Here is a 25,275-nt window from a genome sequence, read left to right as displayed (position 1 = left end):
TGTATAGATATAACTGGCCATAAACTGTGGCTCAGAGAGTTCGAACTGAGTCATTAAACTGCTTCAGAGACCGCAGTAAAGGCCAAGGTCTGCAGGCCCCCCTGCCTGCATGGCTATAAATGGTTGTCTTTCTTCAGGCCGCTGGAAGGGCAGGACCTTTTCCAGACTGTGGCTGGGAGAAGTTTGTGATGGTTACAGAGTAAGTTCAGAATTCTTAGTGGGACTAAGTTTGGTGGGCCATTTTCTGGTCTGTAGCCAAGAACAGGAGTCCTTTAGTTTGCCTCCTGAATGAGGGCCTGTCTTCTGAAAACAACTCTCCTCAATCTCGGGTTTAGCATTTCACAACTCCCTCCCTGGATCTCAAAGCTCTCTTAAAGGCACTTATTTTTGAGATGAGGTCTTGCTTCATAACCCATTCTGTTCTTGAAATCCTGGCCTGAATCAATTCTCCAACCTTAATGTATAATGTAGCTTTCATTACAGGTGTGAGCCGTGATGCCTGACTCTCTCAAAAGGCATTTTTATGAGGGATGGCTGACGCATTTGCTTGCTATTGGAGGATAACAAAATAAGGCACCTTTTATTGTCCTATCTTCTGATGTCACTCTTCCTATACATTTTTACTTTGTATTCTCTATTTCAAATTTGTCTGTAGCTTTAGAATCAGACCTTTAGGACAATATGCTAGAATTTACATGTTATGCCTGAAGTAAATTAGATAATTAGTAGGCACTCCATAATTACTAAAATAGTTATTTATAAAATTAAGTTTGCTGCAGGCGAAAAGGAATAGTATTTTCATTCATCCACTTTCTTTAGCCTATATCTAAGTAATAACATAATGTATCCCCCAAATATTTGTTTTATGTATCAAAGGCACTAACCATATTCAACAAAATAAAAATTTTTTCTTTATTTCGCAAACGTAAAGCTATTCTTTGCTTCTAAAGTTGGATTGCAGCGGTTTCACCTTGTGTAAGAATAGCATATGTTTAAAACATAAAAATTATCTCAATTTTTAAAAATGCTTAGTTATTAAAAGTTTTTTATTAGAATCCTCTATGTATGATTATACTGCATTTTCTCTGAAATTTTACTGCCATACATACTTGCCTTCCATGAGTACACAGTTACAGTCAAATATTGCAGTTATCTAGACAAATTCTTTTTAATGGTACATCAATATTGCAAACCAGATTTTATAAGTAAACATTTCTCTTAATGTTTTACAGTTCCATATTACTGTTTATTATTTAGGTTTCTTATCGGTTTATTTTGTTTCTTGTTTTTACAGTTTTTGCAATTTGCACTACTGTTTGTACACTTTAAGTGAATGTTGAGTTTAAGAAATAAGTCAGCCATATGTCCATCATAGTCTGATTATATATGTGTGTGTGTTTATCTATAAATATGACCTTAATTTTGGTTACAGCATATCTTGTGTATATTCTTTCTTAGCTGATTTTCAATGGTTGTTTTGTCTAAGTGAGTAGTCCTGGAAATACTCTTCTTTTCACCATGTGTTTAATGATAAATATTATATAATTTCCTTTGGGTAAGAGAGATACTTTTGTAATTTGAAGGTAATTTTTGGAAAGATTTATAATTGTATTTTTTTTTAGTTTTTCTTTTAAAAAGTAATTGTTGTAAAAACACATAACCTAAAATTTACCATCTTAAATCTACTTAAGTTTACATTTCCTGGCCAGGCATGGTGGTGGCTCACATCTGTAATCCTCAGATTTTGGGAGGCCAAGACAGGAGCATCACTTGAGCCCTGTTTTTTTTTTTTTTTTTTTGAGATGGAGTTTCACTTTTGTTGCCCAGGCTGGAGTACAATGGCGCCATCTTGGCTCACCATAACCTCCGCCTCCTGAGTTCAAGTGATTCTCCTGCCTCAGCCTCCGGAGTAGCTGGGATTACAGGCATGTGCTACCACACCCGGCTAATTTTGTATTTTTAGTAGAGACAGGGTTTCTCCATGTTGGTCAGACTGTTCTCCCCCTCCCAACCTGAGGTGATACGCCCGCCTCAGCCTCCCAAAGTGCTGGGATTACAGGAGTGAGCCATGCACCTGGCCAGAACCCAAATGTTTGAGGCCAGCTTGGACAACATATGGAGACCCCTTCTCTACACCTTTTTTTTTTAAATAGCCAGACATGGTGGTTGTCACCTGTGGTCCCAGCTACTTGGGAGATTGAGGGGAGAGGACTACTTAAGCCGGGAAGTTTGAGGCTGCAGTAAGCCTTAATTGTGCCACTGAACTCCAGCTTGGGTGACAGAGTGAGACCCTGTCTCCAAAAAGCTGTACATTTCAGGCATGTTAACTATATTCACATCATTATGCAAGACTTCTAGAAATTTTACATTTTGTAAAACTGAAACTCAGTACCCATTAAGCAATAACTGCCCATTTTACCCTCTCTCCAGCCCTTGACAAACGCCCTTCCACTTACTGTTTTTATGAGTGTGACTGTTTAAGATAGCTCATATAAGTGGAATCACACAGTATCCATCATTTTCCTACTGGCTTATGTCAGGTGACAAAATATTCTCAAAGTTTATCTTAAAATGTGACAAACATTTTCTTTTTTAAGGCTGAATAATATTCCATTGTATCGATATGTTACATTTTTGGATGTGTTTATAAATCAAGAAGGCAGTTGGGTTGCTTCATCCTTTTGGCTTTTGTGAATACTGGTACATGGATGTTCAAATATATTTTTAAGATCCTATGTTGCATAGTTTGGATATAGAGTCATAAATGGGATTACTGTGTTTAATAATAATTCCATTTTTAATTATTTGAGAAACATATAATATTTTAAAATAATGGCTGCATCCTTGTTTTTCACCAAAAAATAACATGGGTTTTATTTTCATTGCATCATCAACAGATTCGGTGCCTTTTAAAAAATTTTATAGTGGCTGTTCTAACCGGTGTGAGGTGATTTTGTTTTTCTTTGTGCTGCTTATGCATTTCTCTACAAATTAGTAATTTTGTCTGTCCTTCAAATGCTTTTTCCCATGTATATATCTCTTGATAAAGATTCAGTTAAAGTTCAATATTACTGAACTTTATATGATAAACTTTATATGGTAAAGTTCAATTTCTTAATTTCTGTTCTTCATACCTTCATTTCTCATCAAGTTATTCAACTTTATTGTTCAGTTTGAAGAGTTGTTTATATATTCTGAATATTAACTCCTATCATATGTGATTTGCAAATATTTTCACTTATTGTGTAGGAGACATTGTCACTCTCTTGAATGTTTTCTTTGATGTGTAAAAATTTTGAAGTATAGCGTAATTCAATTTTTCTGTTCTTTTCTTTGTTGCTCATGCATTAATATTGTAAATGGTGCCAAGACCAATATAATGTCTTTCCTCTATATTTTTCCTAAGAGATTTGTTAGTTATTTTTTTATGTCTAAGTGTTTTATTTAAAATAATTTTTGTATATGGTTCAAGGAAAGGATCAGACTTTATAAGTGTTAATATCCAATTTCACCATTTTTTGAAGAGGTTATCTTTCTTCTATTGTGTGCTCACGGCAACTTTGTGGAAGATCATTTGATCATAAACAGAAGGGTTCATTTCTAGGCTCTCTGTTCTGTTCTTTCATCTCTTTATCTGTCTTTGTGTCAGTACCACATTGTTTTTGTTATTGTAGCTTTTAATATGTTTTGAAATCAGGAAGTATAATGCCCGTTTGTTCTTTTTCATGGGTGTTTGCATAATTATAGCTTTTAATCAAATTTTAAAAATTTAGACAATATTTATGTTAAAAACTATGTGCTATGATATTTTTAGAGAGATTGTGTTGAATTTCTTTACCACTATAGGTTGTATTGACATCTTAAAAAAATGAAGTTTTTTTGTTTGTTTTTTTTTTGAGACCTCGTTTCGCTCTTGTTGCCCAGGCCAGAATGCAATGGCTGGTGCGATCTCAGCTCACTGCAACCTCTGCCTCCTGGGTTCAAGCAGTTCTCCTGCCTCAGCCTCCTGAGTAGCTGGGATTATAGGCACCCGCCACCATGCCTGGCTAATTTTTGTGTATTTAGTAGAGACGGGGTTTCACCATGTTGGCCAGACTGGTCTCAAACTCCTGACCTCAGGTAATCCACCCGCCTCGGCCTCCCAAAATGCTGGGATTACAGGCATGAGCCACTGTGCCCGGCCCAAAATGAAGTTTTTTGACCCTTGAGCAAAAAAATATGTTGAAGAATGTGTTTTATTTTCACATTTCTTTTATTTCCTAGTTTCTTTCAGTTTTGGTCAGAGAACATACAGTTTATTATTTTGGTCTTAAGTTTATTTATTGTTGTTTCTGAGACAGGCTGGAGTGCAGTGGCATAATTTTGTCTCACTGCAGCCTCAGTCTCCTGGACTCAAGTGATCCTTTTCCTCAGCCTCCTGAGCAGCTGGGACTACAGACATGCACTACCATGCCTGGCTAATATTTTGATCATTTGTAGGGACAGGTTCTCACTATGTTGTCCAGGCTGGCCTCAAACTTCTGGCTTTAAGTCATCCTCCCACCTTGAAATCCCAAAGTGTTGGGTTATAAGCATGAGCCCCTGCACCCAGCTAGTATTCTTATGTTAATAAGACTTGATGTATGTCCTAACAGAATACACCAGCTGCAAATAAGAATATTGTGTATTCCCTTGCTTTTGACTAGAAAGTTTTGTACATGTCTGTTAAGCCTAGTTGGTCTATGATATTGATTGGATGTTCACGTTCTCCAAACCTCATGCTGCGATGTTGATGTGGGACCTGGAGGAAGGTGCTTGGGTCATGGGGGCAAATTCCTTATGAATGGCTTGGCACTCTCCTCTTAGTAATCAAAAAGTATACACTCCATCAATTCAAGTGAGAACTCGTTTATTAAAAGAGTAGATAGATATGGTAACTATAGATTCCTGGTAAATTGACCCATTTTGCTATTATATAATATCAGTCTATCTCTTGCTGGTACTTAAAGCATGTATGTCTGATATAATTATGACTACCTCACCCAATTGTGGTTGCTATTTGCATAGATATAGATCTTTTTCATTCTGTTACTTTCAGCCTATTTGACTTAGTGCCAAAATGGATCTCTTTTAGGCAGTATATTACATGCTTTCTTACTTATTTATTTACATATTTATTTCTTTTTGAGATAGGATTTCCTCTGTCAACCAGGCTGGTTTGCAGTGGTGTGATTATGGCAATGAGCTGCAGCCTCAACCTCCCAAATTCAGATGATCTTTTCATTTCAGCCTGTCAAGTAGCTGGTTACAGGCATGTGCCATCATACCCAGCTGGTTTTTTGTATTTTCTGTAGAGACAGGGTTTTCCCATGTTGCTGAGGCTGGTCTCAAACTCCTGCAATCAAGTGATCAGCACATCTTGACCTCCCAAAGTCCTGGGATTACATTTCTTTTTATTAAGTAGTTTAATTTATATTTAAAATGATTTTTTAAAGAAATGATGTTACTATTACCAGTTTCATTGTTGTTTCTTGTGTAGATATGTTTTTTCTCATTTCCTGTTTTACTCCTTAAATTTTTGTTTAATCTCATAGTGACATGCTTTATTTTTTGTTTTGCATAGTTTCTATAAATATTATCTTTGTAATCATCTTGAAAAATGAAGATTATAAAAAACATCTTAAAACAGTTTCTAGTTTGTTACTAATATTACAAATTATTTTATATTGTGTTTCTATTAACAGATTTATTCAGATTCATATTTTGTTTTTTGTATTCTGTAGAAGAACTTTAAGGGTTTGATGCTCCATCATTATGATAGTAAAGAATTCTATGTTTGTCTATATTTACATTTAATAGAGAGCTTTTTATTTATATATGGTTTTCTGATGCTGTCCAGCATTATTTTATTTTTCAACATAATGGACTTATTTTAGCATTTCTCTTTTTGTATATGCAGTGTCTCACTATGTTGCTCAGGCTGCTCTTGAACTCCTGGTCTCAAGCGATCTGATTGCTTTGGTCCCCTAAAGTTGTAGGATTACAGGCATGAGCCATGGTGCCTGCTCAGCATGTAGCATTTCTTATAGGACTGTGCAAGGGATAATGAACACCCTTACCTTTTATTTTGGAAAATCTATATTTTTCTTGTTTTTAAAGTAAAACAATTTCTAACCGAGTGTTATTGGTTAGGAATATTTTTTCTCTTATTACGTCAAAATTTGGAAAGTTCTCAGCCTTTTTTATCTTCAAGTATCCTCTGTACTACTTTTTTTTCTATATTCTTCTAAGATTTCTTCCATGAATATATTGATTTAGTTGATGGTGTCCAATAATTTTACATTCTGTGTTTTAATTTTGTTTTGGACTTTGACTACATCACACAGTTTCTTTATGGCCTGCAAAATTTTTGTTGACAGTTCACTGGTTATCTCATAAGACTATGCATATAAATGACACATTACTTCTGTCTTGCAGCTCCCAAGGCTCTCTTCTTGTCTGTAACTTCTGAAATTGTGCTTATATATGTGTTATAAGTATCTTTGTGTATATCCTAGTTTGTCTAGCTTCTTCATTTTTTATTTTATGATTTTTAGTTACTGTTTTTTCTTGTATTTTTTACCTCCACAATTTCTGAAGGGGTGTTGATATTTTGAATATTTTTGTTGTTATCCTCATTTGTCTGATTTTCAAAAATCATCTGTGTTTCTATTTCACTCATGGAATATTATTCAATTTATTTTCAATTTCTTTAATTTATAACTTTATTTTTTATGGTTGCTTTCTAAAAATTTTTTAATTTTTTGATGGGGCCATGTTGCCCTAATATTTTGTATACATTGTAATCTTTGATTGAGATTTGGACATTAACAAAAAGCTGCCTGTTACAATCTTTATTATGTAGCCTTGTCCTGGCGTAATCTTAAACCAGTTGTCTTGGCTAGAGATTCCCTGAGTCTCTCAAACATGTTCTTAGGATGTATCTTGTCTGAAATTTTGTGTTTACTTTTTAGTTAAAGGAATTGATTTGTGTTTTTTGATAAGTCAGTAATCAGTTGCAACACGTGTTTGTTGTCTGTAGTGCTGCTGCATTCTCTCTGCTGCTGTAATGTTTACCTTTGATCTCAGCAGACAAACTGTCATTCCAAAGTATACCATCATTTCTTTCAGCGCTTTATGGCATGGGAGACAGAAACCAGTGTCTAAAAAGGCCCCTAGAGGCCAGAAATAAAGATGTATGTGCCAGTATTTTTCTTGTCTTCTAAAAAGGAAACCAGGAATTGGCAATTTACTGCTAAAGGCACTAGGTTATTGAGGAGCAGGAAGAGCTGTGTTGTGTAAACATAACAGAGTTTTCTTTTCCTTCTATGTAGCCCTTTGCATTGTTCTCACCTGGGGCACTGTACACATTTAACTCATTTATAACTTTTCCACAAATGTATTTTGGTCAGTATGTTTTTGTTACATTTATATTTCTATAAGGAATTAGGGCCTGTGCCCTTTGCTGTGCCATCTTGCTTATGTTGTAGTTTGTATAATTTTATAGGTTAAATTTGTAAAGTATATTCATCTGAGTCTAGTAAGTGAAGTAACTTGTTATTTTAATTTTTTTCAGTTATGTGTTCTCATTTTACCCAAGATGTTTGGCCAGAGCAGAGCATAAAAGATTCTTTCCAAAAAGTGATACTGAGAACATGTGGAAAGTATGGACATGAGAATTTACAGCTAAGAAAAGACCATAAAAGCGTGGATGCATGTAAGGTGTACAAAAGAGGTTATAATGGACTTAACCAATGTTTGACAACTACTGAGAGCAAAATATTTCAGTGTGATAAATATGTGAAAGTCTTTCATAAATTTTCAAATGTAAATAGAAGTAAGATAAGACATACTGGAAAGAAACCTTTCAAATGTAAAAACCGTGGCAAATCATTTTGCATGCTTTCACAATTAACTCAACATAAGAAAATTCATACTAGAGAGTATTCTTACAAATGTGAAGAATGTGGTAAGGCCTTTAACTGGTCCTCAACACTTACTAAACATAAGATAATTCATACTGGAGAAAAACCCTACAAATGTGAAGAATGTGGCAAAGCTTTTAACCGGTCCTCAAATCTTACTAAACATAAGATAATTCATACTGGAGAAAAACCCTACAAATGTGAAGAATGTGGCAAAGCTTTTAACCGGTCCTCAACCCTTACTAAACATAAAAGAATTCATACAGAAGAGAAACCCTACAAATGTGAAGAATGTGGCAAGGCCTTTAACCAGTTCTCGATTCTTAATAAACATAAGAGAATTCATATGGAAGATAAACCCTACAAATGTGAAGAATGTGGCAAAGCCTTTAGAGTATTCTCAATTCTTAAAAAACATAAGATAATTCATACTGGAGAAAAACCGTTCAAATGTGAAGAATGTGGCAAAGCCTTTAACCAGTTCTCAAACCTTACTAAACATAAGATAATTCATACTGGAGAGAAACCCTACAAATGTGATGAATGTGGCAAAGCCTTTAACCAGTCCTCAACCCTTACTAAACATAAAAGAATTCATACTGGAGAAAAACCCTACAAATGTGAAGAATGTGGCAAAGCTTTTAAACAGTCCTCAACCCTTACTGAACATAAGATAATTCATACTGGAGAGAAACCCTACAAATGTGAAGAATGTGGCAAGGCCTTTAGCTGGTCCTCAGCTTTTACTAAACATAAGAGAAATCATATGGAAGATAAACCATACAAATGTGAAGAATGTGGCAAAGCCTTTAGTGTATTCTCAACCCTTACTAAACATAAAATAATTCATACTAGAGAAAAACCCTACAAATGTGAAGAATGTGGCAAAGCCTTTAACCAGTCCTCAATTTTTACTAAACATAAGGTAAATCATACTGAAGGGAAATCCTACAAATGTGAAAAATGTGGCAATGCTTTTAACCAGTCCTCAAACCTTACTGCACATAAAATAGTTTATACTGGAGAGAAACCCTACAAATATGAAGAATGTGACAAAGCCTTTAACAACTTCTCAACCCTTATTACACATCAGATAATTTATACTGGAGAAAAACCCTACAAACATGAATGTAGCAGAGCCTTTAACAAATCCTCAAATTATACTAAAGAGAAACTACAAACCTGAAAGATGTGAGAGTGATTTTACTACATCTCAAACTTTTCTAAACATAAACCATACTGGTGCCCTAGAAATGTGAGGAATGTGACAAAGCCTTTAAATGGTTGTCACACTTGATTGTAGGTAAGATAATTTATAATGGAGAAAAATCCTACAAGTATGAAGAATGTGGCAGACTTTTAACCAATCCTCACACCTTATTGCACAGGAAAGCATTTATACTTGAGAAAAATTATATAAAGAATATGGAAAAGCCATTTATATCTTCTCACATCTGAACATCAGAGAGTTCATACTTAATAAAATGCGGTTACTGTCAAAAGATCTTTCAGAAAATATAAGCCTTTAACATAAGGAAGAGTATTCTTAAGACAAACATTGCAAATAGAGGGTTGTAGTACCTTTACTTTTGTGATAGATCTTATTGTACACATTTTGTACCAGAGGAAAACCCTAAAGCATTAGTTGCTCAAACTGTTCAACATCAGGGAGTTTATATTGGAGAAGAACCCTGCAAATGTAATAAATATGGAAAAACATTTTTTTCAAAAACTACAGCTTGGAAAACAGTTCATTCTAAAATATATTTTTGCAGATGCAGTAAATATGAAAAATATTTAATCCAAAATTAAGTCTATGTAAATATCAGAGAATTCACAGTGGAAATCATAAGGCATGAGGCACTGACACTTCAGACGTTACACTAAATTAGAGTGTTGAGTATAGGAAATTCAAAACTAGAATTGTTAGATAAGTTATTTATATATAACTTTAAAAGAAGTGGAAGATTTTTTGGAGATTTATAATTACATTCAAAGTATACTTTTTTCTTGAAAAAAATTACAGATTTTTTGAAAAGCAATTAATAATGTAAATTAACTCTCAAATTCATGTTTTTCTTCATTCCTATTGTATTCACATGTGAAATCAAGTGATCAGTTGTTGCTGAATCAGAGCTATGAGAGATTCTTTTTTAAAGGTGGGCATTATTTATGCCCCTTTCTATGGAAGAGTAAGAAAATTAAAATATAAGATGCATGAGGAAAATGTAGAGATGCTCTTTGTGGTTAACTTAGAATATTAAGTGCTGCTTGAGGTACATGTTTAGACTAATATTCTTTTGCAGTATAGTGAGAAAACATTTTCAGTTAAAATTAGTGTATCATTTTGTTGATTGTGCTTTTATGTAATAAAATGCAGTACTTTAAAAAAATTAATTGTGTGTGAACTTAATTTTGTTTAATTAAACATTTTTTTTAACATACTAAGACTTGTGTATTTGATGAAGTGTTATTTTGCCACTGACTTTAACCTATGCCACCTTACTCAAGGGTGTGGGGTAAAAGATGGTAACAGTATATTATTTGGTAACATAGTGGACTTACATCTCTAGTAATCTTTTCCAGTGGCTTAAACTGCAAATACATTAAAGAATAGTGTTCCCATAGGTTAAATTTTTATCTTTTTAAAATTTAAATTTATTTTTCTTAATATTTTTGGGTACATAGTGTATGTATTTATGCCATATATGCCATATTTTGATACAGACATACAATATGTAATAATGACATCAGAGTAAATGAGGTATTCACCTCTAGCATTTTATTCTTTGTATTACAGACAATCCAGTTCTATCTAACACTTTTATTTATTTTAAAATGTACAATTGTTATTGACTACAGGGTCATTTTTATGGTCATAATAATTATACAGAAGTAAAAATAAAATCCGTATTTCTGAGACCTAAATTTTATTTTTAAAAATTTGTTTTGTATTTTACTTTGAACATGTGGCCTCTGTGCCTGCAAACGCACACAGACGTTTAGTTTTGATTTACATAAAGATATATTACTGAAAAAATAAACCTTAGGTATAAGAAAATTATGAAGTATGTTTTTGTAAGTATGAATTTCTATTTTCAGAAGAAACTGAGAAAACATTATTTTAATAAGGTGACTACTGGAAAACTAAAAACCTCAAATATGTGTAAGGCAAATCTATATGTTGCTTTGTATTGAATTCATGACTATAAGATCTTATGGCTTATGGTTCATAACCTCCCCAGACAATTTCTCTGTTTTACTTGCCTGGTACTCATGCTAGACCCATAATTTTTCTGTTTCTTATAATGTGTTTTATAGTTTTTGAAGTATTCATTATGTGAGCTCATCAGGGATTATAAATTATTTTTATGAAATTGCACACAAAAATAACTTTTGGATGTAATTCCACAATTAGTGTATTTTATTTAGTTAGAACATTCCATTTTGTTATTTTACTTGGAGAACCCTATATAAGTCTCCCTTTTTTTTTTTTTTTTTTTTTTTTTTTTTTTTTTTTTGAGATGGGATTTTGCTCTTGTTGCCCAGGATGGAGCGCAGTGGCACGATCTTGGCTCACTGCAGCCTCCGCCTCCTGGGTTCCAATGATTCTCCTGCCTCGGCCTCCAGAGTAGCTGGGATTACAGGCACGTGCCACCATGCCTGGCTAATTTTGTTTTAGTAGAGAGAGGGTTTCTCCATGTTGGTCAGGTTGGCCTCGAACTCCCGACCTCAGGTGATTCACCTGCCTTGGTCTCCCAAAGTGCTGAGATTACAGGCGTGAGCCACTGCACCCAGCGGTAAGCCTACTTTTAGTTATTGCTGCTTCCAGATTTTGTTCTGTTTGAGACGTAGGCTTGGTCTTGTTGCCCAGGCTGGAGTGCAATGGCACGATTTTGGCTCACGCAACTTCCACCTCCCGGGTTCAAGCAGTTCTACCTCAGCCTCCTGAGTAACTGGGATTACAGGTGCCCACCACCACACCCTGCTAATTTTTGTATTTTTAGTAGAGACAGGGTTTTGCCTTGTTGGCCAGGGTCGTCTTGAACTGACCTCGTGATCCTCCTGCCTTGGCCTCCTGAAATGCTGGGATTACAAACATGAGCCACCGTGCCCAACTGCTTTCAGATTTTTTAATTGACAAGTAAATTTATGTATTGAGCCAATTTGTTAGGGTATGTACTAGGGAGGCTTCATAAGTCAGGATTTTTTTTTTTTTTGGAGACAGTCTCACACTGTTTCCTAGGCGGGAGTGCAGTGGTGCGATCTTGGTTCACTGCAACCTCTGCATCCCAGGTTCAAGCGATTCTCCTGCCTCAGCCTCCCAAGTAGCTGGGATTACAGGCACCCACCACCAAGCCCAGCTAATTTTTTGTATTTTTAGTAGAGACGAGGTTTCACTATGTTGGCCAGGCTGGTCTCAAACACCTGACCTCGTGATCTGCCCCCCTTGGCCTCCCAAAGTGCTGGGATTACAGGCGTGAGCCACTGCGCCCGACCAGGATGTTTTTATATATAAATGCAGCAAACAAACATGACAGCGCTTGCTGTATAACAGATGCTTAATGATAACCCATAAGTACACTCTGTCTTGGCTTACTGCAACCTCTGCCTTCCAGGTTCAAGCAATTCTTCTGTTTCAGCTGCTGGAGTAGTTGGGTCTACAGGCACACATCATTACACCGGGCTAATTTTTTGTGTTTTTAGTACAGATGGGGTTTCACCATGTTGGCTAGGGCCTGGTCTTGAACTCCCGATCTTAAGTGATCTGCCCACCTCAGCCTCTAAAAGCACTGGGATTACATGCATGAGCCACTATACTCAGCCTTCAATGCCATTTTTTATAGATTTAGAAGAAGTAACTATTTTAAAATTCATATGGAAGGATAAAAGAGCCCAAATAGCCACAGCAAGTTTAAACAAAAACAATAAACCTGGAGGTCTCATGTTACCCGACTTCAAATTGTACTACAAGCTACAGTAACCAGTACAGCATAGTTCTGTTACAAAATATATATATATAGGCTAATGAAACAGAGGAGAGAGCCCAGAAAAAAAGCTACACTTCTACAATCAACTTATTTTTGACAAAGTCAATGAAATAAACCAAGGGAAATAACCCCCTATCCAATAAATGGTACAGGGGAAAACTGGACCCCTACCTCTCACCATATAAAAAATAAAACTCAAGATAGATTAAAGACTTGACAGTGAGACTAAACTATAAAAATCCTAGAACACTTAGAAAGTACTTCACTAGACTTTGGCCTCTAGAAAGAATTTATGACTAACACCTTAAACATGAGTGAAAAAAAAAAAAAAAATGGAAGTTGACACCTAATTAAAGAGCTTCTGCACAGCAAAATAAACTATCGACAAATAGACAATCTACAGTATGAAATAAGAGATTTGCAAACTGAATACAACAAGGGATTAATATATATGATCTATAAGAAATTTAATTTTTAAAAGCAGACAAATGATATATAAATAGGCACTTCTCAAAGGAAGACATAAAAGCTGCCAAAAAAAACCAAATTGGCCAGAGTGGGGGTTCATGCCTATAATCTCAGCACTTTGGGAGGCTGAGGCAGAAGGATCACATGAGGCCAGGAGTTTAAGACCAGCCTGGCCAACATAGTGAAACCCCGTCTGTACTTAAAATACGAAACTTACCAGGTGTGTTTGTGCATGCCTGTGGTCCCAGCTACTCAGGACGCTGAGGCACAAGAATCATTTGAACCCAGGAAGCAGAGGCTGCAGTGAGCTGAGATTCTACCATTTCACTCAAACCTGGGTGACAGAGTGAGACTCTGTCTCAAAAAAAAAAAAAAAAAAAAAAGGTTGCTCAACTTTCTTAATAATCAGAGAGGTGTAAATCAAAATGACAACGTGATACCATCCCACACCAGTTAGAATGGCTGTTATTAAAATTAGAAAAAAAAATGTTGAAGTCGTGAAAGGGAATTTTTATACACTTTTAGAAATGCAAATTAGTTCAGCCTTAGTGGAAAGCAGTTTGGAGATTTCTCAAAGAACTAAAAATACAACTGCCATTTGTCCTATCAACCCCATTACTGGGTATTTACCCAAAGAAAAATAAATTATTTTATCAAAAAAGACACCTGCACTCACATGTTTATTGTAGCACTATTTATAAATAGCAAAGACATAGAATTAAACTAGGAACCCATGAATCTTAGACTGGATAAGAAAAATGAGATACTTATACACCATGCAATACTATACAGTCACAGAAAAAAAAATGAAGTAATGTCCTTTCAGCAACATGGATGCAGCAGAAGATCATTATTCTAAGCAAGTTAACAGAACAGAAAAATACCACATGTTCTCACTTATAAGTGGGAGCTAAACATGGGGTGCACATGGAAGCAAAGATGGAAAAATAAACACTGGGAATTCTAAGAAAAAGGAAGGAAGGAAGACAAACATTGAAAAACCACTTATCAGGTATGATGTACACTACTTGAGCAATGAAATTATTCAATGTCAACCAAACATCAACGTCATGCAATATACCTGTGTTACAAATCTGCATATGTACCCCTTGAATCTAAAGTAAAAATAATGAAATGTTCTGTGGTGTATAATGACATATTGCATTTCTCCAGTTTTGGGTTAATAGTCAAAATTAGGGGTGAAAGACACAGAATTATGTCTCTTTTATACATATGGGTGAATGTTTCAGATGAAAAGTTTCATTTAAATGAAACTTTTAGATATGTGCATGTTCAAATTTATAAATCAGAAACTATAATTTTTTAAATAAACTATACAAAAACTAAAAATATAAAGTATTTATCAATTTAGTTTTCTCAACTTTGAAATACTGTCATTATTTCTAGATGACAGAACACTAGATTTCAGGTTCTGTGGCTGTAGAAACTGGACATGTTTTGATTGACTCTGCTTTACTTCCTGCCTTCCTGTTTTGCACAAACACAGCAGCACAAGGAAGGCCAGAAAGGCTGCACCTTGATTGCAAACACACCAGGGCCCTTCTAGGGGAATATATGTGTGAGCATATTATCTTGGAATTCATGGCATCTTTTGTGGAAGTACAGATGTCTATATGGCAAATAATAAAGAAAAATAAAAATTAGATATTTCAGTAGAATCAGAAAAGTATTCTAAAAGTACTTCTGGCCCATTATTCTTTCTTTTTTTTCATCAGAATGGTTTTGATGGAATGAGCATTTGCAGCAGTGTGGTTTTAAATAACCCACATTCTCTGTCTCATCATTCTTGGGCTATGGCCATAAGAATTTTATTTTTTAAAAAATATTTTCTTTTCCTAATTCGGTAATTTTGCATGATTTTCACAGCCTCACGTTTTCAAAATTAAATGGCTTATTCTAAGAAACATGTGACTAAACTACTCACCATTTTTCCCAAAAAGAGTAAAAGAGTAGCAAACTAACTCTATTGTCTAGTGTAGTTAATAAATAAAAAATAATGCTGTAGAGTCATTTATTTTAGCTGTACATTTGGAAATAAAACATTTCTTGGGTTATAGGCCAAGAGGTTTCAAAGATGTTAGCTTATAGAATTTCAAAAGACCTGGTGTACAAACATTCACCCCTATGCATAAATAGAAATATGTTGTTAAAAATGAGTTTAAAAGAAACTTAACGTGTTCATTAAATAACATTTAAAACCACAGTATAAGTGACTAATTAGCAATTTCAATCTATTTTATTTTAGTCACTGAGAAAACTTAATATACTTTAATTATTTATTGTGGGATCCCATTCAGAATCCAAGGTAGATTCATCAGAAGGGTGAGTATAGGAGTGGATTCCAACTTTTCCCTTTCATTTTGAGGCCTTCTGTCCTCAATTTTAAAATTAAAAAACTGGGCCAGTTAAAAAAAACCTTTAGCGTGGCCATCATTCTCAAGATTTGGACAACAGTTTTGCTGTAGAGAACTTAACAAACCCCAAGTGCCCTCAGGGTGCTGGCAACGTTAGCATTGTTTCAAACTGGTTTCCTGCCATGCAGAGCCTATCCATTGCGTGGGGCTCGACGACATCAAGAGGTCAAGATGGTTCCTGTCCAGGGTCACACCCTGGTGTTACCCAAAGACTTCTGGAGTAACCCCAGCCTCCAACAGCCCGACTGGTGTTGGCAACAGGATCTCCAAGCTTTTCCTATTGCAATTTCTCTTCTTTACTGTCGGAGACCATGTCTCCTAACCAGTCTCTGTATGCAATGCTGCAGGAATTTTCACAGTTCAGGGAAATAGTTCTGTTAGGCAAGATCAGGAAATGCCATAGTAACTGGGAACATAACTCAAGGGATTGCCAATTTTGTAATTTTTCTAGGAACAGAGGGTCTTCTTTTCCCACCCAGTGAGCATCTCTCTCTTTAACCTTGGGCTGAAGAGCCCATGGTATTTCAAGGTCAACAGTGCCACCTAGTGGAATAGGAATCCTCTTCATGAGGCACCTTGTTACCGGCCCTTTGTTAAAATAATCTAGTTTCCCAGTTCTCCCTTTTTGCACCCCTCTACTAGAGATCAAATTTTATGCTTCTTCTATGAATGGGAAAACTCAACAATGAGGAGAAAAATGTCCTCCAAAACCAAATTTTAGTCTCAATACTTTTCCATCAGCAGGAAAATTACCATTTGGTCCCTACGTTCTTTTAAGTCATCTATTCTTCCTCCAGTAAAAATTGTACTTAAGGCCGGGTGCGGTGGCTCACGCCTGTAATCCCATCACTTTGGGAGGCCGAGGCGGGCAGATCACGAGATCAGGAGATTGAGACGATCCTGGCTAACATGGTGAAACTCAGTCTCTACTGGAAAAAAAAAAAAAAAAAAAAATATATATATATATATATATATATATATATATTTTAGACGGGCGCAGTGGCAGGCGCCTGTACTCCCAGCTACTTGGGAGGCAGAGGCAGGAGAATGGGATGAACCTGGGAGGAGGAGCTTGCAGTGAGGCGAGACCATGCCACTGCACTCCAGCCTGGGCAACAGAGTGAGACTCCAACTAAAATAATAATAATAATAATAATTATTATTATATATATATATATACACACACTTAAATGGTAAGGGGATTTTATGTCCAGAGAACTAGAGTCACTGCATTTATTTATAAGAATAAATATGTTAGTCCAGGCCATAATAGCAGAACATAGAGTTCAATCCAGTACATTTCCTCCATTAAAGAAGCCTTGCCCAAATACAACTCGTACATAGTCTTTCCTGAGATTTATCTATTGGGGAGTCACACAGATCACATAAACCAAGGAAGTCAAAGGCAAATCCCCAGTAAAGGTCTAGAGCTGCATGGGTAAGCATGACTGACTCCATTGCTTAGTTCCTTTGGATCCATGGCTGAGTGTCACACCTGCATCCATGGGTGACACCTTTAACAAGTGCTGCGGCTCAGGGGACAAAGGAGGACAAACAGTTTGTGGGACACCCCACTGTCTTCCCCTCCACCCTGGGGCATTCCAAAGAAAAGAAAGGAGACTAAAAAGAAGACTTTTTCACACTTATCTTTCTAGATGGGTAACAGATCATCCTTGACCTACACTACTCTGGAATGCATTCTGAAGCATTGGGATGCCTTTGACCACAAGAGTTTTTGTTGTTGTTAAAAAAAAAAAAAAAAAACAGCAAATATTCTTTTGTGCAAGGGCTTGGCCTTCTTACCATCTTGAACTAGCCTGGCCCATGGAGGGAAGCCTTGGTTTTAAATCCACTTAACAATTAGATCTTTCCTGTAGATGGGAGGGAAAATGGTCTGAGATCCCTATGTACAGGTGTTCTTTTCCCTGCAAGACAACCTAGACCTTTGCAAACATTGAACAATCAACTCAGCTCTTTTAGCAGTCATATCAGGCAGACCCCAAAAAGTGATTCCCCAAAACTAGAGAATAAACTTCCAGGGGAATCATCTGAGGCAGCTATCAAATGTCTGGGCCCTTCTTGTTCCCCTCATTTTGGGCCCCCTCCAACCATGCCATCAGCTCCTCCAGCTTCACCATTTCCAAAACTCCCCAATCCCCCAGCTTCAATCTTATCCTTACAGAAAATGCCCAACGGAGGTGATGCCACTAGGATTCAAGTTCCTTTCACATTGCAGGACCAAGACCTTAGGCCAATTTTCTGATGACCCCGATAAGTATATAGAAGCTTTCCAAAATTTAACTCAGGTGTATGAATGCTCATGAAGGGATGTTATGCTGCTCCTAAGCCAAAACCCTAGCCACAGCTGAAAAATAGACAGCTCTGCAGGTAGAAGAGAATTTTGGAGATGAGCAATATGTCTCCTGTAGTAGTTCAAAAAGAAAAAGAGAAAATAGAAAAGGTGAAGAGTTAGGGGAACCATCATTTCCAATAGGAAGAGAGGCAGTACCTCTTTACAACCCTGACTGAAACTCCAATGACTCCATAGATGAATGGAAAAGAAAACATTTTGTAATGTGCGTATTGGAGGGCCTACAAAGAACTAGGGCCAAACTTTTGAATTACTCTAAACTGTTCGTGATAGACCAAAAGCCAGATGAGAATCCCTCAGGCTTTATGGAAAGGCGGAGAGAGGCACTAATAAAACATACCTCTTTTCCCACTAATTCAGTTGAGAGACAGCTCATCCTCATCCTAAAGGGCAGGTTTATTACACAGGCAGTTCCTAATATTAGAAGAAAACTGCAAAAACAAGCTGTAGGACCAGATAGCACCTTGGAAAACCTCCTGAGGATAGCCACCTCAGCCTTTTATAATAGGGACAAAGAAGAGGCTCAAAATAAAAAGCACAAGAGAAGGACATAGCTGCGTTGCAGACTTTCAAAGTCCAGGATCCCCAAGGGGCATTTACTAGTTGCTACCGGTGTGGCAACTCAGGGCACTTTAGGAAGGAGTGCCCAGGCAGCAAGAAGAAGCCACCTTGACCTTGTGCAGCCTGTGGTGGGAATCACTGGAGACTGGACTGCCCCAAGAAGTGGAGGTCACTGGATTCAGAACCAGTCTCACAGTAGTCCAGCAGGACTGACAGGTCCTGGGGCTCAAATTCCTGGCTCCAGTGGCTCAAAATGCAATTACTGCATAGGAACCCCAGGTGATTAAAGAAACTGAAGAAAGGAGGGTGGACCTCATAGACACTGGAGGTAATCTTTCTCTTCTCCTCTCTAGTCCAGGCCTCCTCTGTCCTTGTAGTTGTAGTTTGGGGGGCCTATTATTTACACATGCCTTTTTAATCATGGCTGAAAGTCCTATTCCTTTATGAAGTAGAGACATTTTAGCTCACATGGGGGCCAGCATCTTTATAGCTCCAGGACAAATTCTTTGTCTCCTCCTGGTGGAAGCTAATATTAATCCAGAAGTGTGGGCAACTCAAGGAAGAATTGGTCAAGCTATAACTGTTTGGCCAGTCTGGATTGATCTTAAGGATCCCACTTCTTTTTCTAACAGAGACAATAGCCCCTAAAGCCAGAGGCTAGGAAATGGCCAGAAGCCATTATTAATAAACAGAAAATGTGGGGCCACCTCAAACCCTGTAACAGCTCCTGCAACACCCCAATATTAGGAGTGCAAAAACCTAGAGGGAATGAAGCACCTTGCCTCATTAATGAAGCTGTAGTTCCAATCCATGCAGTGGTACCTAACCCCTATACCTGAGGGAACTAAATGGTTCTCAGTATTAGATCTAAAGGATGCCTTTTTCTGTATACCATTACATCCTGGCACTCAATAACTATTTGCTTTCAAAGATCCCTTTGGCCAAACAACCCAATTAACATGGATGATGCTGCCACAGGGATTTTGATACAGTCCTCACTTATTTGGCCAGGCACTGTCAAAGGACCTCTCTGAGTTTTCCCATTCTCAGATCAGGGTCTTGCGATCTACAGATGACCTACTGCTCTGCTCATTTTAGCATGCAACCTGCATTGCTTTAACCAATATATTATTCCTTCAGTTTTGATCCTTCAGGATATGATTCAATTCTTCAGGATATGATTCAAGTCCCTTCAAACTGAGAGAAGAATAACTTATTTGTTAAGGTAAGTGATGTAAAAAAATCCCTGATTACTTTTGACCAACATGTCCTCCACTCCTAGCACCCCCCCAGTCATCATTCTACCATCTGCTTCTATGAGTCTGAATTTTCTTTTACACTCTACATAAAGATGAAATCATGTGGTATTTTTTTTCTGTGCCAGTGTATTTTACTTAGCATAATGTCCTCCAGGTTCATCCATGTTGTTGCAAATAACAAGACTTTCTTCTTTTTAAGTGTCAGATAGCATTCAATTACATAAATATATAACATTTTCTTTATTCATTCACCTGCTGATGGATACTTGGTTGATTCAATACCTCAGCTATTGTGAACACTTTCTTCCTTTTCTTTTGTTTTTATATCTCTTTTTTCTCCCCTTTTTCATTTCAGGAAGTATTTTTATTTTTTATATAAATAATAACTGTTAAATACCTTTATTTCTATCCCTTCTTTTGGTAAATATTTTGGCTGATTGAAAAAAATAAGTTTCTCTACAATTTTGGATCAAGGCCACTATTTATTATTAACATAATTTGAGTGATTATGCAAAATAGTAATGCAAATCAACACTGATTAGTGAAACAATTATCTAGCTTCTGGTAATATTCTCCTTTCCCACTCAATATGAAAGCTGCATCTTTGTCATTTCTCCCACTTGTAAGAAAAAATCACTTCTGATCAAATTAATCAGCTTAAGATTTGTAAAATTTAACTTTTTTAGTCTGAAAATTAAACTGATCTATTACCAGAAAAGTTGTTTTTATATGTATTGTTTTACTCCATTTTATTTAAATTCTTCTGAAAAGCTAAACTGACAAAACATGCATTTATATTTTTTGAAAATTAAAAATGCTTAAAAAACATTTTTATCGAAAACATAACTAAAAATAATTTTAGATTCCTAGAGAACATGTCTCAAATCCTTCAAGTTACCTTCCTCTGACCATAGATGTATATTTTTCTATACTGCTGTAATAAAGTTTTGGTTGCCCTTTGTGACCAACTCCATCATTTCTATCCTATTTTGTTGTGCAGTATTTATGTTACACATTTTACATTTTTAAAGTTGTAGTCCATAAACAATTGACAAACTAGTTTCCATGTAAAACTCTCTGCTTAATCAGCAGTCACTTTATCTTCACTCTTCAAAGGCATTTTAACTGCTTGAAAATCAAAGGGACAGTTCAAGTGATTGTGCTGAGCTGGTTCTCTCCAGAGTCAATCTATTCAAACTCACCCAGATAGTCTTCTGGCGAAAGAGGGTTCACTTCAACAGCATTCACACAGCAATGTGGAACAGATGTAATAAAATAAAAGATGAATCACTGCCTTCTAGGAAAAGGAGTTATTTTTTCTTATTCTGTGGATGTGAATGTGGTGGTTGTAAGGTTGAAAAAAAAGCTAAAGTTACACACACACACACACAGACAGAGAAACACTTTATGTTAATAGTGAAGTGCAGATCCTATGCAACCTTCTTGTTTGTCAAACATACCCTGAATGGTTTGGTCAAATGTTATGTTGCTGCATCCATCATTTTTATTAGACTCTGATGATCACTTTCTACTTTATCAGTTTAAATATGCACTTAACATTATTTAGTGTTCTGTCCTTGATGCTTGTGCTCAGACATATAACTATTAAAATACCATTGATAAAAAGATGAGGCTTGATTTATTTATGTTACTACAGAGCAATTGATGCCAGTAAACATAAGTCCTCCAAGCCTTTGAAAATGTGCTTTAGTTTTTCCTTAGTCTGGAAAGCCAAATTTAGCCAAAAGTAAATATAATAATAAACTTGACTCTAAATCACTTTGGAATTGCATCTAAATCATTAAATAAAAAGTTAAATTTGATAAATGTATTTGACTGTGTCAGGAATTTGTTAAAAATTTGGATAGCAAGTGTGATAAAGCTGAAAGTTGAGAAATATGCATGCTTTTATGACAAATCATTTTGTGATCATTTAAATTTTCGGTTTAACAATGTTATATAGTAGACTTCAGTACCAGTTGGCTGTGTTTAAAATGTGAATATTGACATATCAAAGAAGAAAATGGTGATAATAAAGAATACAAAGCAAAGCATGATAGTGTTGATGGCTGTTATGAGACCTCAGTTTTTGATGTCTTAGTTTTAAACAAGAAACACCAAACAAAGGAGTTACACCATAGGGTAATGTATTGCAAAAGAGAAAGACTATTCTAAAAGCTAGGTCCAGAATAGCCAGTACACCCTGAGAGAGAAGGGATTTAGGACAGGTGGCTTATAAGAATGAGACAGCAAAGATTGGAACTCAGGAAGCTTCCAATCATGGCAGAAGGTGAATGGGGAGCCAGTGTATCACATGGAGAGACAGGAAGCAAGAGAGAGAGGAGGAGGTGCCAGGATCCTTTAAACAACCAGTTCTTCACACCTGTAATCCCTGCACTTTGGGAGGCTGAGGCAGGTGGATCACAAGGTCAGGAGATTGAAATGATCCTGGCTAATGCAGTGAAACCCCATCTCTACTAAAAATATAAAAAATTACCCATGCGTGGTGGCGGGCACCTGTAGCCCCAGCTACTCATAAGACTGAGGCGGGTGAATTGCTCGAACCCAGAAAGTGGAGGTTGCAGTGAGCTGAGATCATGCCACTGCACTCCTGCCTGGGTGACACAGCGAGAATCCGTCACAAAATAGATAGGTAGATAGATAGATAAATAAACAAATAAATAACCAGCTCTTCAGTGAACTAACAGAGCAAGAACTCACTCATTACCTTGGAGCAGGCATTAAGCCATTCACAGGGATCCATTCCAGGACCACACACGTCTAACATTGGGGATCATATTTCGATACGAAATTTGGAGGGGACAAACATTCAAATTATATCAGATACTTAGAGTTCTTTCAGATGAAAGTTGAGTCTCCAACCTCCTTGATAGCCAAGATACACAAAGCCGGTTCTCATAACTTTCAAAAGTGAATTAACTAAAAAGGTAGACAGGGGCTTTTGTTAGGTGCTTTGTTTGAAGAGAAATCCTTAGAGGGCTTATTTCTCCTTGGAGCATAACGTCAATTATTATTAATAGCTTAGAATATACTCTTGATAATATTAAGGAAGTATTCTCTTACATGTCTTTATAAGACTTTAAAATAATAATGGATTGACTTGATAAAACATCCTTTAATATCTACTCATTTACTGATTTATAGACTCATTTTTCAGAGGTGTAATATAAGCTATAGTAATATTAATGTTTTTCTTAATATTGATCACTTCTATACTTGGGATAAACCGTTTATGCTTTTATATTATTATTTTAATGTATCATTAAATTCTACTTACTGACATTGTTATTAATCACATAGTTTTGTATTCACAAGTGAGATTATTCTAAAATACTTTTGGTTATCTTGGTCAGGGTATTGGGAACAGGAACATCTACCTTATAGGATAAATTTTATAGCTTTCTGTCTTTGTGTAAAGACAGGGAGCAGAAAACACCCATATTAAATATTTCCCATTTGTTTCATTCCTTAGTATAATTTCTTTTTTTTGGAAAATATTTGCAAAATAACTGACAAGGAATTTTAATAAAAATACATAAGAGTTCCTATAACTTGGTAACAAAAACCAACCTAATTAAAAAATACACACTCAAACTCAAAGACGTATTAATAGCCAATAAACACATGAGAACATGTTCATTAGTCAGAGAAATGCAGACTGAAACCACAAGATACCACCACACGCAAAGAAGTCACAATACTTGTGTGCAAATGTTCATAGCAGTTTAATAACACTTGCCAAAATCTAGAAACCAATAAAATGTTCAACAACAGGAAAACAGATGAACAAATTACAGTATATTTATACAATCCTACTCAGCAATAAGGACTGTTGAACCTCAACAATGTTTATGCTGAAAGAATTAAAAAGTTCCAGGGAAGGAAATAAAAATGAACCCTAGTCTATGATGAAAACATTTGAGCATGGTGGTGGTGGAGATTGCTTAATTGCCTGGGTAGAGATAAGTGAGCTCCTTTTGTCGTGGTAAGGTGTGAGTGAAGGAGAACAATTTACCAAAATTATAGCTTAGATTTATGTGTATATATATATATAATATATATATATATTTTTTGAGATGAAGTCTCACTCTGTCACCCAAGCTGGAGTGCAGTGGCAGTCTCGACTCACCGCAACCTCCGCCTTCTGGGCCCAAGCAATTCCTTTGCCTGAGCTTCCTGAGCAGCTGGGACCACAGGCATGCGCCACCATTCCCGGCCAATTTCCGTACTTCCAGCAGAGATGGGGATTCACCACGCTAGCCAGGCTGGTCTCGAACTCCTGACCCCAGGTGATCCACCCACCCCAGCCTCCCAAAATGCTGGGATCACAGGCGTGAGCCACCACGCCCAGTCAGATTTATGTATTTCAATTTAAATAAATTTTATCTAAAAAGAGCATGTAATCACTAGAAAGATATGCCTAATTAGAATGGTGGTGTTGGAACTTGTATATCAACGTTTAGTGTATCATTTTGTTTACTTTATATGTTTGAAAATTCTCCATATTAAGACTGGGTGCGGTGGCTTATGCCTGCAATCCCTGCACTGTAGGAGGCCGAGGCAGGCGGACCACCCAAGGTCGGGAGCCCAAGACCAGCCTGGCCAACATGGCGAAATCCTGTCTCTACTAAAAATACAAAAAATTGGCTGGGCATGGTGGCGCGCACCTGCAATCCCAGCTACCCAGGAGGCTGAGGCAGGAGAACCACCTGAACCCAGAAGGTGGAGGCTACAGCGAGCCAAGATTGTGCCACTGCACTGCGGCCTGGCGACAGAGTGAGACTCCATCTAAAACAAACAAACAAACAAAAAACCTCCATATTAAGATGTTTACAAATCTAAAATCAATCGTCTGGGTCCCTAGGCCAAATATCCAACAATTTATCAGACACCCCTTGACAAGTCTGTTTGATGGTTTTCTTATTATCTTGAAGTCACATACCTCAAGCTTTGCGTTTCAAATTTCACCATAGGATTCTGTTGAGAATCCAGGAAAACGGTGGCTATTACACAAGTCATGATTTTTGTTTTAAGACAGAGTTTCACTTTTGCTTGGACTGGAGTACAGCCCTGTGAACACAGCTCACTGCAGCCTCAACCTCCTTTTATTTATTGTAGAGACAGGGGCCTGCCTTGTTGCCCAGGCTGGCCTCAAACTCCTGGGCCCAAGCAATCCTCCCACCTCAGCCTCCCAAACTTTTCAGATTGCAGGTGTGAGCCATGGCA

At 36.6% G+C, this 25,275-nt stretch overlaps 1 protein-coding gene across 5 annotated transcripts in view; it reads left to right on the top strand.

Moving 5' to 3' along the window:
- Nucleotides 1-10,340, top strand: part of ZNF92 (zinc finger protein 92) — a 31,616-nt gene extending 21,276 nt beyond the window's left edge. For 2 of the 5 annotated variants that reach the window (XM_025378448.1, XM_025378445.1), the window contains one exon: nucleotides 7,595-10,340. In XM_025378448.1, the coding sequence (XP_025234233.1) occupies nucleotides 7,597-9,129 (1,533 nt within the window). In that variant the 5' untranslated portion in view covers nucleotides 7,595-7,596 and the 3' untranslated portion in view covers nucleotides 9,130-10,340. The remainder of the gene's footprint in view (nucleotides 1-7,594) is intronic. The other 3 variants (XM_025378447.1, XM_025378446.1, XM_025378444.1) reach the window with 2 other exon arrangements.
- Nucleotides 10,341-25,275: the final 14,935 nt, after the last annotated feature.

This window comes from Theropithecus gelada, chromosome 3 (genome assembly GCF_003255815.1).
Source record: "Theropithecus gelada isolate Dixy chromosome 3, Tgel_1.0, whole genome shotgun sequence".
Taxonomy (NCBI): domain Eukaryota; kingdom Metazoa; phylum Chordata; class Mammalia; order Primates; family Cercopithecidae; genus Theropithecus; species Theropithecus gelada.
The sequence above is the reverse complement of the archived record's forward strand: the minus strand, read 5'-3'. Positions and strand labels throughout refer to the sequence as shown.